Genomic DNA, 14,607 nt, shown 5'->3' on the forward strand with positions numbered 1-14,607 from the left:
CTTTGTTATTTCTATAACACCATGTTATTTCCTTACTTCCTTCCAACCTTCCCCATAGAATTTTAAAATTAATTAATATGTTCTTAGGTTTTTTAGTTTTACTTTGAATGTTAGACATTTTTATGTAAGTAAGTATAGTAAGGAATTGGATATATCCTAAACCAGTGGTTCTCAACCTTTTTGGTCTCAAGACCTCTTTATACTCCTGAGACCCAAAGAGCTTTTGTTAATTTGGATTTTGTCTGTTGATACTTATTGTATTTTAAGTTGAAATAAAATGTAATAATATTTATTATTTTATTTAAAAATAGCAATAAAGCCCATTGCATCTTAAAATAGTAACATTTTTTGTGAAAAATAACTTTTCTGAAAAAAATTTAGTGGTATTTTTTTATATTTTTGTAAATGTCTTTAATATTTAACTTAATAGGAGATGGCTGTAATTACATAGTTGCTTCTGCATTCAACCTGTTTTGATGTCACTTATCATATAGCTTTTGGAAAACTTTACTTTCTGTGTTTGAGATCTTGCAGACCCCATGAAAGGGTCTCAGGGTTGCCTAAGTTGTTAGACATTGAAAACTGAGTTAACTTTACCCATTTGGAATATGTTGGTATGAAATGGAATCTACTAAATGACGGTATAAAATAGTGGGAAGAGCATGGTCTTAAGGTAAGAGGTTCTGGTTCAAGTCTGGATTCTGCCTCTTATTGGCTTTATGACCTGGGACAAACTACTCTACTGTTTTCATTGTCTTCCTTTGGGATTACATGCATGTTAGATGTTTAGTTAATGTCTCAGAGATCTTGCAAAGTATGCGGCACTACTGCTGTTTAATATAATAAGGAAACAGTCAAAGAGTCTATTGGCCCAAGGTCATACAGCTAGTTGCGGAGTCAGGATGTGAACTCAAACTTTAATGATATTTCCATTTTACCACATTGCCTCCCTATTAGGAGAAGTGACAGATAACATTAACCCCATAGACATTTTCCTATGGGTGTTCTCTGATTTGTCAGTGTCTGGATTATGAAGTTTAGAACCAGTTTTTCAGTTCTCACCCTTACAAAAAGGATCTTATTTCCTTTATAGTCATATTACATCATTGACTCATTAAATTTAAATTTCCTTAACATTCTACAATTAATCATTAATTTATTCAGTAAGTTTTTTTTGCATGCCTGCTAAGTACCAGGCATTGAGATTACATGAGTGAACGTTATTGACAAAGTGCGTGCTCTTATGGAACTTATTTTTTTTTTTTACTTCCTTTCAATTAGAATACAAGTAAGTAATCAAGTTAATACAGACTATCAGGTGGTGCCAAGTGTAGAAAGGAAATTAGAATAAAATTAAAAAGGTGACAGTGGGGATGGCATATACTATTTTATATAGTATGATCAGGGGAGGACTCTGAAAGGATGACATTTGAGAGGAGACCTGAGAAGTAAGGGATCAAGCCATGTAGCAGTAGGGGTGAGGTAGTGTTCTGGGCAAGAAAGCGTGATTGCAGCGTCCCTCAGACAGGAGCATTTGAAGGAACTGCAAGGAGGATGGAAGCAGGTGCTCAAGGGAACAGATGGTAGGAGATGAGGTCAAAGAGATGAGAGAAAGGTGGCTGGGGAAAGGGGAATATGTATAGGGCCTTGTAGACCATTGTTAAAACACTCATCTTTACTTTAAGTAGAAAACCTGACTAGTTGTATGGCCATTAAAGAAATTGGATCAGTAGGTTAGAGTTTTCTTACCAAGAAAACACCAGGTCTAGTTGCTTTTTTTTAAAAAAATATATTTTTATTGATTTCAGAGAGAAGAAGGGAGAGGGAGAGAGAGAAACATCATTGATGAGAGAGAGTCATTGTTTGGCTCCCTCCTGCACATCCCCTGCTGGGGATTGAGCCTGCAACAAGGGCATGTGCCCTGACCAGAAACGAACCTCGATCTCCTGGATCATAGGTTGATGCTCAACCGCTGAGCCATGCTGGCTGGGCAGCATAGTTGATTTTTACACATACATTTTTTTTTTTTAATCTTCACCTGAAGATATGTTTTTATTGACTTTTTTAGAGAGAGAGGAAGGGAGAGAGAGAGAAACATCATTGTGAGAGAGAAACATGGATTGTAGGTATGTACCCTGACTGGGAATTGAACTTTTAACCTTTTGGTGTAGGGGATGATGCTCCAACCAACTAAGCCATGCGGACTTTATACATAATTATTATTATTTTTTTAAAATATCTTTCGTGCTTCATTTTTTAAAAAAAAAAATCTATGTTTATTGATTTCAGAGAGAGGAAAGGAGAGAGAGAGAGAGAGAAACATCAATGATGAGAAAGTCGTTGATCGAGCCCGAAACCCGGGCATGTGCCCTGACCGGGAATCGAACCCCGATCACCTGGATCCTAGGTTGATGTTCAACCGCTGAGCCACACCCGGGTGGGCTATACATAATTTTTAACAAGTAGACATTTAAGGTATATGTAAGTTCAGTCTCTTCATAAACTATTTGAGAGTGTATGTAAAAAAGGAATGTGCTCCAACTCATCATATCATCTGAAAAGGAAAGTAAAAGTATAGGCCTATCTAACTCACAAACATGTTTGTGAAATACTAATGTTTTAGCTAATCAAATCCAGCTACCCAACACTATAATGTTAGCTATCCCAAACAAGTTGGGTTTATTCCAGTAATCTATCATAACCAAGTTGGGTTTATTCCAGTAATGTCTGGTTGGTTTAACGTTAGTAAATATAATGTGATTCATCACATTAACATTTTAAGGGAGAATTGAGATCATCTTAGTAAATGTCTAAAAAACTGTTGATAAAATTCAGCATCCATATACAATGAAAACTTATCTAGAAATAGGAGGGTGCAGAAAGGCTAGAACAATCGTCATACTCAGTGGAGAAGTGTTGAAAGCATATCTCCCTCATATTATTTTGAAGCAAATCCCATAAATACTTCAGTATTCATCTCTAAAAGATGGCTTCTAAACCTAAAAATAGTTAATATATTTTTTAATATCGGCAAATATCTGGTCTTCAGGTTTCTTGTCAAATAATTATCTTCAGTTTTTAATTCAGTTTGTATGACTGAAAAACCTAATAAGATTGGTGTGTTATATAATTGGTTGATGTCTTTGAAGTCTGTTTTTTCTCGCCCCCATCCCTATTTTTTTTTGGTCACTTATTTGTTTAAGAAGCTAGGTTGCATTATTTAGTTTCACAGAGTCTGAATTTTGCAGAGGGCACCTTGTCGTATTTTGGCATTTTCCTCAGTTTTTCCTGTAAATTGTTAGTATGATCTAGAGGTTTTATCAGACTCAGGTTCAATGTGGGTTTTTTTTGGCAGAGTGTTTATTTATCTTTTTAAAGAAACTTATTAGCTCCTAAAACAATTTACCTTGATGGAAAGTATGTGGAAGACACTGTTGTACCATTCTCACCATTTGTTTAATCTCCAGTTATATAAGATATATAGAATCATTATTTCATACCATTTTTTATCATTCTAGATACCTTCATAATCAAAGTTTTACCATAACTCATAGGCAGAGGATGCTGACTCCATGTTTGCAGTATAAATATATGAACATTTGATTTATAGTTCTTTTAAGTTCAAGGTCATCTACTTTTATGCTTCTGGAATTCCTAGACTAATACCATTGTTGGCTATTGACCCACTGACCACTATAGTTACATTCTGTTTGCTGCTTTTTAATATAAAAAGTATTATATCTGAAGCTATTTTATCTGTCATTTTGTACAGGTAACTGTAACAAATACTGTTGATCAGTAGGAAGACTGTTCAGAGAAATTACCCCTTATTCTCAAAATTTAAACAAAAGAAAAAATGATACTGCAATTTAGAGTGGCAAAAAGGTTGTATTTGATAAGTTCTTCTTTGAATTGCTGAAGATGAATTAAATTTATCATTAAGTATGGAAATTGATAAAATACCCTTAATGAGAACAGACTTAAATGTTGCTCCTACCTTTTAAAAAATCTCGCTAATAGCTTTTTCTTTTGGAAAGCTCAAAATAAAATTTGGTCATGTGGGTCAGGATAACTTGACTTGCATTGCCATCAAGATAATAACTTCACTGAATATTATCCTAAGTGAAATAAGTCAGAAAAAGTCAAGAACCATATGATTTCACACATGTGAGATATAAAACTGAAAGCAACAAATGAACAAACAAGAAAAACAAACAAAAACTAGTAGACACAGACAACAGTGTAGCAGTTACCAGAGGGAAGGGGGGGGCCAGTTAATGGCAAAGGAGGTCAAATAAATGGTGATGGAAGATTTGACTTTGGGTGGTGGCACACAATGCAATATACAGATGATGTGTCATAGAATTGTATACTTGAAATCTATATAATTTTATTAACGAATGTCACCCCAGTAAATTTAAAGAAAGAAAATACTTTACTGGATTATTCTTTACTTATTGAAACACTAAAGTATAAATTTGATAATTTGTACAATACATATATGTTTTCCCCCTATGGTACTTTTTACTCTCATTTCCTTTTTCTTTGTTCATTATTTGTATCAAAATTCTGTTGTTTTAAAGAACTATTTTGAACTTTTAGAGGCTTTAACCTGGCTATTTTTCATCATTAGTCTGTTTCTTATCAGGTTAACTGCTAGTCAGTATTTTGCTTGGTCCTGACAACTAGGCAGCAATCGCTTAAGATACTCACTGCTTAGATGAAGACCTTAATTCCTTTATTATTTTATTTCAAATGAGGTACCTTACTGGGAAAACTAGAGTGGGAAGGAAGCCTGCAAGATGATGTCAGAGCCTTGGGGAGAACTTTATAGCCTGTTTAAAAAGGTTTCTTTCTCTCTCTCTCTCTCTCTCTCTCTCTCTCTCTCTCTTTTTTTTTTTTTTTTTGTATTTCTACCAACTCATAACAAAAGAAGGTAAAAAACTGAAACCCAAATATCTTTTCCTTTTGAAATGTTTAGAAGAGAAATACTTGGAATTATAACTTAAGATGAGGGTTTAGAATTTCGTCTTTCACACAGTGTAATGGGAAATTGATTGTACTTGTTAATAACCTGATGTGAGAAGTTACTCTTTTTGTGGAATTTATCCAAAACTAATGTGCTTGAATAGAAGTATATAAGAAAATACGCCAAAGAGATTATCGTTAACATTAGATTTTCGATTTTCCAGAGACTTAGATCCATTTTGCTTACAAAAGAGTAATATGATTAATTTGTTATTTAAAACAACTTGTAGCAAATTTTAAAGAGAGTTCTAAAACTTTTATTGAAGTACAAATGTAGATATAGAAAAGTATACAAATCGTAATTGTTCAGCTTGATGAATTTTTACAAACTGAGCATGTCCATGTACTCAGAACTCAAATCCTTAAACAAAACATTACCAGCATTTCCAAAACCCTTCATAACCATCATCCTGATTTTGAACATTATAGATTAGTTTTTCCGTTTACTTCACTGAATGGAATCATATACTACATACTCTTTCTGTCTGGCTTCTTTGCTCAGTGTTAAGTGTGTGAGAGTCCTTCATATATTGTAGTTTCTTCATTCTCATGTAGTTTCCCATTGTGCAAACATACTAAACTTATTGATTCTACTATTGATGGGCATTTGAGTAGTTAAGCAAATTTTAAGTTTCAAATTTTTTTTCAGGTAGTTGCTATCCCTGCCCAGAAACTGTAGATGTGAAGTGCAATTGTGGTAATACAAAGGTGACAGTACCCTGTGGCCGAGAACGTACCACAAGACCACCCAAGTGCAAAGAGCAGTGCAGGTTAGTATGAAGCTTTGTACGCACTTACATTTGTGTCTTACCAATTTAAATTCATATTGATTTTTAATATTGTTAGTGTTTTTGATTTTGCTTTAGTGCATTAAAATATTAATATTCACAGTATGTTCTCATTCTGTATGGAATCAAAAGATATATAAATAGATATTTGCACTTTAGATATAATTCTTCAATGATCAAAAGTAATTTAAAAAATTGTTCTTTATGATTTAGTCGACCACCAACTTGCCATCATACAAGTCAAGAAAAACATCGCTGTCACTTTGGCCCTTGTCCTCCTTGTCATCAACCTTGCCAAAAAGTGTTGGAGAAATGTGGTCATTTGTGTCCTGCTCCATGTCATGATCAAGCATTGATAAAGCAAACTGGCAAGGTAAGGGAACAATATTATTAAGAGACAGTGGATTGCTGTGGATCATATTTTCTTAATTTCACTTAGTCATTCAACAAGCAATAAATAAGTACTTACTCAGTTTTAAGCACTGTGATAGGTGCTGGGGTACAAAGTAACTAAGATTTGATCTTTTGTTTTAACAAGCTTACAATATAGAAAAGGAGAGAGACCAATAAATAAATATTTGTGAATACAGTGTGATAGTCATGTTGTCTTCAAGATAGAGATAAACTTGGCAGTCTTCCTTCACATATGTGGTTTGGGGTTATAGATATCTTCTGATATCCTCAAATTCATTCACATTTTTAATATACTATTGAGTCCTTACACTGTAAGCATTCTTCTCGGTGTTGGGGAGGCAACAGTGAGCAAAATAATGGAGATAACAGTCTGCTGGTGGAAGTTGGAGTTTCCAGTTCTATTTCTCATTTTCCCTTTGGCATATGAGAAGTGAAGGAGGCTATACTGCCTCTGTTCTGCCATTTAAAAACTGGAGTCTGCCTTAATTTTTAATATCAAGTGTGTGTAGAAGGGAACAAGCTGATAGAATACAGATGGAATAGAATATTCCAGTAATCACAGTTTGTTGATTTCTTAAAAAATATTCAATGTGCTTGGGTGGAGGATACATGAAACTGTTTTCTAAGATTCTTATAATGGCATGTGGTCTTATCCCCCTGACTTAAATTGTTATGTGTTTTACTTTTAGCACCAGCCTACAGGCCCTTGGGAACAGCCTTCTGAGCCAGCATTTATTCAGACTGCTTTACCTTGTCCTCCATGTCAAGTTCCTATTCCTGTGTAAGTATTAGAAATTTGTTTTAAAAATACCTTTGACATACTTCAAAGTGTATCCTAAGTCACCTTTTCTCATTTTCTTTGTTCAATTCATCATTTTAGGCCCAGCCTATAAGCTAGTTCTCTGTTTTCAGTTTCATTCTTTTCCAAATGTTTTTTGCATACTGCTTAAAATCTTCCTCTAGATTTCTTTTTCGAGTCTTTTCCCCAAGCTAGAGTTTGATACCCTTCTTAGCTTTCATAGCAACTTGTGCTTACAATTGCAATAATATATCCAGGAGATCATCATCTATTAGTTTCCCCGACTGATTGCCATGCTAATCTGTAAGCTCCTTGAGGACAAAGGAAAGCCGGGTTTTATGTAAGACAAACTTGAAGGAGAGTGCTTAAGGGAAATACTGAAAATGAAAGGAAGTAGTTTCTTGGATTGGCTAGCAAATGACCTGGACTGAGTCAAAGGTAATAGTTAACCCTGGAATGGTTCATACATCCAGCAGAGGTTATAGAAAATACAGGAAAAGAAGGCACAGAGCTAGGAAGCAACATAAAATTACAAAAGGGACTTGTCTACAACTGAAGTTCCAAATCGAATACTGGTATGTCTTGTAGACATATTGGTCTTTTAAAGAGAGGGTTCCTGTTTTCTGTACTTTTAAAAACTCTCACTCCTCTTTTGTCCTTCCACAACTTTCAGTTTTTTGTTTTATTTATTTATTTTTAAATTTTTATTTTTGTTTAAAATATTACAGATGTCCCTTTTTCTCCTCAATGACCCATTCCATCCCGTCCCATCCCCTCCCCAGTCCCTTTCCCCACCATTGTTCCTGTCCTTTGGTTGTGCATATATGCATATAAATTCTTTGGTTACTCTCTCCCCCTCCACCCACCCGCCTTCCTCCATCCCTCTGACATTTGTCAGTCTCATCCATGCTTCCATGTCATTGAATCTGTTCTGTTCATCCGTTTATTAAATTCTTTAGATTCCACATATAAGCGAGATCATGTGGTATTTGTCTTTCTCTCCCTGCCTTATTTCGCTTAGCATAATTTTCTCTAGGTCCATCCATACCATCCCAAAGGGTACAAGATCCTTCTTCTTTTACAGCTGTATAGTTTTCCATGGTGTAAATGCCCCACAGCTTTTTTATCCACTCATCTACTGATGGGCACTTGGGCTGTTTCCAGATCTTAGCTAATGTAAACTGCTCTGCTATGAACATAGGGGTGCATATATTCTTTCTGATTAGTGTTTCAGGATTCTTAGGATATATTCCTAGAAGTGGAATCACTGGGTCAAAAGGCAGCTCCATTTTTAATTTTTGGAGGAACCTCCATACTGTTTTCCATAGTGGTTGCCCCAGTCTGCATTTCTACCAGCAGTGTACCAGGGTTCCCCTTTCTCCACATCCTGCTGAGGAGTCATTTGTTGATTTGTTGATGGTAACCATTCTTACAGGTGTGAAGTGATACCTCATTGTGATTTTAATTTGCATCTCTCTGATGATTAGTGACTTGAGCATTTTCTCATGTGTCTCTTGGCCATCTGTATGTCCTCTTTAGAGAAGTGTCTATTTAAGTCCTTTGCCCATTTCTTAATTGGGTTGTTTGTCTTCCTCTTGCTGAGTAGTATGAGTTCTTTGTACACTTTGGAAATTAGCCCTTATCAGATACATCTTTGGCAAATATGTTTTCCCAGACTGTGGGGTTTCTTTGTATTTTAAGGCTGTTTTCTTTTGCTGTGCAAAAGCTTTTTAGTTTGATGTAGTCCCATATGTTTATTTTTTCTTTTGTTTCTCTTGCCCCAGGAGATGTATCAGTGAAAATTCCACTATGTGGGATGTCTGTGACTTTACCGCCTATGTTTTCTTTTAGGATTTTTATGGTTTTGTGACTTTGTGATTTAAGTCTTTTATCCATTTTGAGTTTATTTTTGTGTATGGTGAAAGTCGGTGGTCTAGTTTCATTTTTTTGCATGTATCTGTCCAATTTTCCCAGCACCACTTATTGAAGAGACTCTCCTTACTCCATTGGATACTCTTGCCTCCTTTGTCAAATATTAACTGACCATAATGGCGTGGTTTATTTTTGGGGTCTCTGTTCTGTTTCATTGATCTATATGCCTGTTGTACCAGTACCAGGCCATTTTGATTACAATGGCTTTGTAGTACAATTTGAAGTCCGGTAATGTGATCCCTCCCGTTCTGTTCTTTTTTTCTCTAGATGGCTGCAGCTATTCGGGGTCTTTTTTGGTTCCATATAAATGTTTGAAATGTTTGTTCTAGATCTGTGAAATATGCTGTTGGTATTTTAATAGAAATTGCATTGAATTTATAAATTGCTTTGGGTAGTGTGGACATTTTAATGATATTAATTCTTCTAGTCCATGAGCATGGTATATTCTTCCACTTGTTTAAATCTTCCTCTATTTCTTTTTTCAGTTTAAATAGCATCTATATTTTTCTGTATCAGTTGGGCAGTCAGGTTGGGAGGCAAAGTGTTATTGGGAGTTATATCCATGAATAGGGTGATTTTAGTCTGTAGATTTATTGGAGGAGGGAGATATAGTAAACACAGAAGTTCTTTATGTACATATTCAATTAGTAATTATTAAAGACTATTCTTTTACTGAGGACTTGTCATGAGGGACCAAGTTGTCTATAGGATCTCTTATTAGGTTTGAGTTACTAGTGATTATCAATGGCCTAAATTTTTCCTTTCGGGGAAACCGAAGAAGAGATATTGATATTTTGATTTATAGTCATTAAAATTGACATATCATAGTCAATTTCCTTTGAATTCCTTAATCTGTTTTATAGGAAGATTATTTAACATACATGTCAAACAGAATAGTTTCGCCGCCCTAAAAATGCACTATGTCATGTTCATCCTTTGCCTCCTTCTCCCTTGAGGCCTGGGGAAACTGCTGTTCTTTTTTATTGTCTTTATAGTTTTGCCTTTTCCAGAATGTCATATAGTTGGAATCATACAGTATATAGTCTTTTCAAACTGGCTTCTTTCACTTAGAAATATGCATTTAAGGTTCCTCCAGGTCTTTTCATGGCTTCATGGCTCATTTCTTTTTAACACTGAATAATATTCCATTTTATGGATGTACCACAGTTTATCTCTTCACCTATTGAAGGGCATTTCGGTTGCCTCCAAATTTTGAGAGTTATGAATAAAGCTTCTGTAAACATTCATGTGCAGTTTTTTGAATGGACAAAAATTTTCAACTCATTTGGGAAAATATTTAGGAGTGCAATTGCTGCCTCATATGGTAAGCCTGTGTTTAGCTGTTAGAAATTGCCAAACTGTCTAACAAAGTATCTGTACCATTTTGCATTCACACCAGCAATGAATGACAGTTCCTGTTGCTATGCATCCTTGCTAGTATCTGGTATGGTCAGTGTTTTGAGTTTGAGCTGTTCTAATAGTTGTATAGTAGTATCTCATTTAATTGCCAGTTCTCTAATGACATATGATATTGAGCATCTTTTCATCTGCTTATTTGCCATCAGTGTGTCTTCTTTCCTGATGTGTCTGTTCTCTGTTCTTTCAGATCTTGTTCATTTTTTAATTGGGTGTTTGCTTTCTTATTGTTGAGTTTTAAGAGTTCTTTTTATCTTTGGATACAAGTCCTTTACCAGATGTATGTTTTCCAAATATTTTCTCCTAGTCTGTGGTTTGTCTTTTCATTTAAGTGTTTTCATTTAATACTTTTTCATTTAAGTGTTCTTTACAGAGAAGATGCTTTTGGTTTAACGAAATCCAACTTTATCATTTTCTTTCATGGGTCATGCTTTTGGTATTGTATCTAAAAAGTCATTACCAAACTCAAGATCACCTAGATTTTCTCCTTTTTTATAGTTTTGCATTTCACATTTAGATCTGTTACCATTTTGAATTAATTGCTGTGAAAGGTGTAAGGTCTGTCTGGATTTTTTTGTTCCATATCTCTTTGTTCCAGCACCAACCATTTGTTGAAAAGACCACTCTTTTTCTATTGAGTTGCCTTTCTCGTTTGTCAGAGATCAATTGACTTTATTTGTGTGGGTGTATTTTTGAGCTCTCTCTTCTGTTCCATTATCTGTCTGTTCTTTCACCAAATACAATACTGCTTTGATCACTGTAGCTTTCTAGTAAGTCTTAAAGTTGGGTAGTGTCAGTCCTTTGACTTCATTCTTCTTCAGTACCTATGTTGGAGTTTTTGTCTTTTCATATAGATCTTAGAATCAGTGTGTTGATATTCACAAAATATCGTACTGGGATTTTGATTGGAACTGTTGAATCTGTATCAAGAAGCGACATCTTAATAATATTGCACTTTCCCATTAGTGAACATGGAATATACCTGTATTTATTTAGATCTTTGATTTTTTTCATGAGTAATTTTCCTCATATGGATCTTGTATATATTTTGTTAGATTTATTTATACCTAAGTATTTCTCTTTTTTGGTACTAATATAAATGGTAGTATGTTTCATGTTTTCAAACTCCAGTTGTTCATTGCTGGTTTATGGGAAAGCAATTAGCTTTTGTATATTAACTTTGTATCCTGCAGCGTTTCTGTAATCACTATTTCTATATATGTTGATTTTTTATTCCTAATACAACAGATTAAAGTTAGCATCTTTGCTTTAGGTATTCTTTTTAAAGAATTTGTAATGTTTTTATTTCATTTCATTTTTTTCTTGCAGGCAGTGTCTTGGGAAGCACGAGGTGAGTTATAGGCACAAGTATTAAGTAAAGCTTGTAATCTGTACCTCTTCTGTACTAGGATTGTTAGAAATAATGTTTTTAGTGTTTAAAGACAATAGTTTGTCTACTAACTTTTAAAATATGTATACAGCCTGGCTGGCGTGGCTCAGCAGTTGAGCATTGACCTAGGATCCAGGAGATCGAGGTTCAGGGCACATGCCTGGGTTGCGGGCTCAGTTCCCAGTGGGGGGCGTGCAGGAGGCAGCCAGTAGATGACTCTCATTGCTGATGTTTCTTTCTATCTCTCCTTCTCCCTTCCTCTCTCTGAAATTAAAAAAAAATTTTTTTTAAAGGAAAAAAATTACATATGCAGTGCTTTTTTTTGAAAATTAGTTTATGAATATGCATTTACTCTAGACTTGTATTGAATTTTCCTTTTAGGAATAGAATGTTTTGCTTCTTGGCAGTCATTTTGTGGATATTTTTTTATAGGTTACTTTGGTTTTGATAATAAGTAGTATAGTGAAAATGTGTCAGATAGACCCTTGTGAAACTTGTTATCAAATGATAACAGAGTTGTTTTGGAAACATGGATCTAGAAGGGTGTGTGTGTGTGTGTGTGTGTGTGGGTGTGTGGGGTGCTGATTTTCTTTCTGTCTTTTTTTTTTAAGGTGAGTCCACTACCATGCCATGCTGTAGGACCCTACTCTTGTAAGAGAGTTTGTGGACGAACCTTAGATTGTCAGAATCATAAATGTATGAAAGAATGCCACAAAATAACTGAAATTGATGCCTGCACTGGCAAAAACAAGGTAATGTTCTTAGGTTGAATGTGTAAATGCTTATATATCTCTGAATTTGCTTTCAAATATTTTTTAAACCTGACACGTATGATAGATGATGCTTGCAATTTTAACAAATTCCCAAACTTTTGTTGGAAGTAAAGTAAATAGCATCACAAATGCACAGACGTGTGTGTATATGTGTGTGAAATTCAGTAAAATCATTTTTGAGAAATTGACTATTCAAAGATCTCTCTAAAAATTGCCATTTTACAAGGAAAATCAAATGTAGTCAGTCAACTTTTAAATAATAATACATTTTATTTTTAAAGTAATTCATGTTTTTTCTTAGGTTTCCATTTTATAGGGAATCATAATAATAGCAAGTGTGTTTAAGATGAAGAGGCCAAAAACTTTAAGCTTCTTGTTTATTAAGTAACATTAAATTTACAAATGTTTAAATTATTATTATGAATTGTGTTGTTGAAAATTTCAATTGCATTGTTAGTTTTTTGGTAGTTGTAATGTATGACTACATAAATATGCATAGTATCATTCTTGCTCATGTGTAGACATACATGTAAATGTGTTATAATTTCCTCAATCCATGCCTTGATCCTCAAAACTGTAGTCATGATAAAATGAAAAAGATGTTGAAATTATAAAATCAAGCTGAGAAATAATTATAATGATTCAAAACCACTTTAAAGTGTAGATGCTATATGGCATTCCTCCTCGAGGTTTTCAGAACATCAAATGAGTCAGAAAAAATTCATTTTAAGAGTTGATATGACAATGATTGGAGAATCCCACCATTGCTTCCTGGGCAGTGGATTTGGCAAAATATGGGTTATAAGTACTTGCAGTTTTTCTCAATTTAGCTACAAGTCCATTTCTATCTCTCACTTAAAGGCTACTGCAATGCAAGTGAGTGGAAATTACATTATTTTGGGGATAACTTTGTAATCACTCTAATTTATATATTAAAAACAAAATAATTCAGAAACTTTAAAATATTTTTTACCTTACTATACCATCTCAATTGAGACCCATTGGAGAAAGGCTCCTAGTATCTATCTCTCGATCCAAATGCCTCTGGAATTTTTAATGTAGTTTCTGCCTTCAGTTGTAGCACAAAGCCTACAACATAGCAGGTATTTAATAAGTGTTTATTGAATTGACTGGACTCAAAGCTCTTTTGCTTGCCTGACCTTACCCACAGATCTCAGTCCAATTGAGGCTATTATATGCAGTGGCTCTGATTGTTACCATTAGCAACAGATATTCCTGTTGTCTAATTCATTGGTTATAGTGAGTGGAACTGTGGTTGACTGGGGAAAGGTGTGAGGCTGGTGACAATTGAAATGCTATGTGTTTCCCAGGCAAATGTGGAATAAAGTATCTTTTGAGTGACTGAAAGAAGAAATACAATAATGAGAGAATTTTTGGGGGGGGAAATCTGTCACCAAGCATAGATAAAAAATAAAAAATATATGCACATACATAATCACACATACATACATTTCTATATAATTATGTATGTTATAGACCTTTGCCACTCAGAGTTGTCTGCAGACCAGCAGCATTGGCATCAGCTGGAATCTTTTTAGAAATGCAAAATCTCTGGCCCCACCTCAGCCTTTTAACAAGATTTACAAGTGATTGATGATGCACAGAATTGTTTGAGAACACTGCTAAAGGCAGTGTGTGTGATGTGTCATGTTTCATTGATTTTTTTAAAAAAAATGAATTTCATTATAATCATTAAATTTGCCAAGAGACTAGAATTTAATTATTCCAACCATTAAAAAGAATGGATCATTCTGTAATGTGATAGAGATTCTATTATTATGCAGTGACAATCATATTACAATATATAAATGTATCAAATTAACATGTTAACACCTTGAATTTACACAATGTCAAATCTATTTCAATAAAATGAGAGAAAAAGTTCCACTTATCAGGATTAATTTTCTAATTTGTGATAATAACCCAAATATTTATTCTGCTTTTCTTCTTATTATCCCATTACTTACAATTAGGATTACTCTTCCTGGATTTCCAGAAAGTTGGAGGAATTGGAAAAAGCTCATTTTAAAAGCTAATAATGAAAAA

The 14,607-nt window shown here is 34.3% G+C and overlaps 1 protein-coding gene across 1 annotated transcript in view; it reads left to right on the forward strand.

Annotated features, from left to right (window-relative positions):
* Positions 1-14,607, forward strand: part of NFXL1 (nuclear transcription factor, X-box binding like 1) — a 48,734-nt gene that overhangs the window by 20,487 nt on the left and 13,640 nt on the right. Inside the window, exons 12-16 of the mRNA XM_087827577.1 lie at positions 5,678-5,798; positions 6,030-6,189; positions 6,920-7,011; positions 11,707-11,728; positions 12,379-12,519. Coding sequence (XP_087683703.1) covers positions 5,678-5,798; positions 6,030-6,189; positions 6,920-7,011; positions 11,707-11,728; positions 12,379-12,519 — 536 coding nt within the window. The remainder of the gene's footprint in view (positions 1-5,677; positions 5,799-6,029; positions 6,190-6,919; positions 7,012-11,706; positions 11,729-12,378; positions 12,520-14,607) is intronic.

Source organism: Miniopterus natalensis, chromosome 1 (genome assembly GCF_054644295.1).
Source record: "Miniopterus natalensis isolate mMinNat1 chromosome 1, mMinNat1.hap1, whole genome shotgun sequence".
NCBI classification, from domain to species: domain Eukaryota; kingdom Metazoa; phylum Chordata; class Mammalia; order Chiroptera; family Miniopteridae; genus Miniopterus; species Miniopterus natalensis.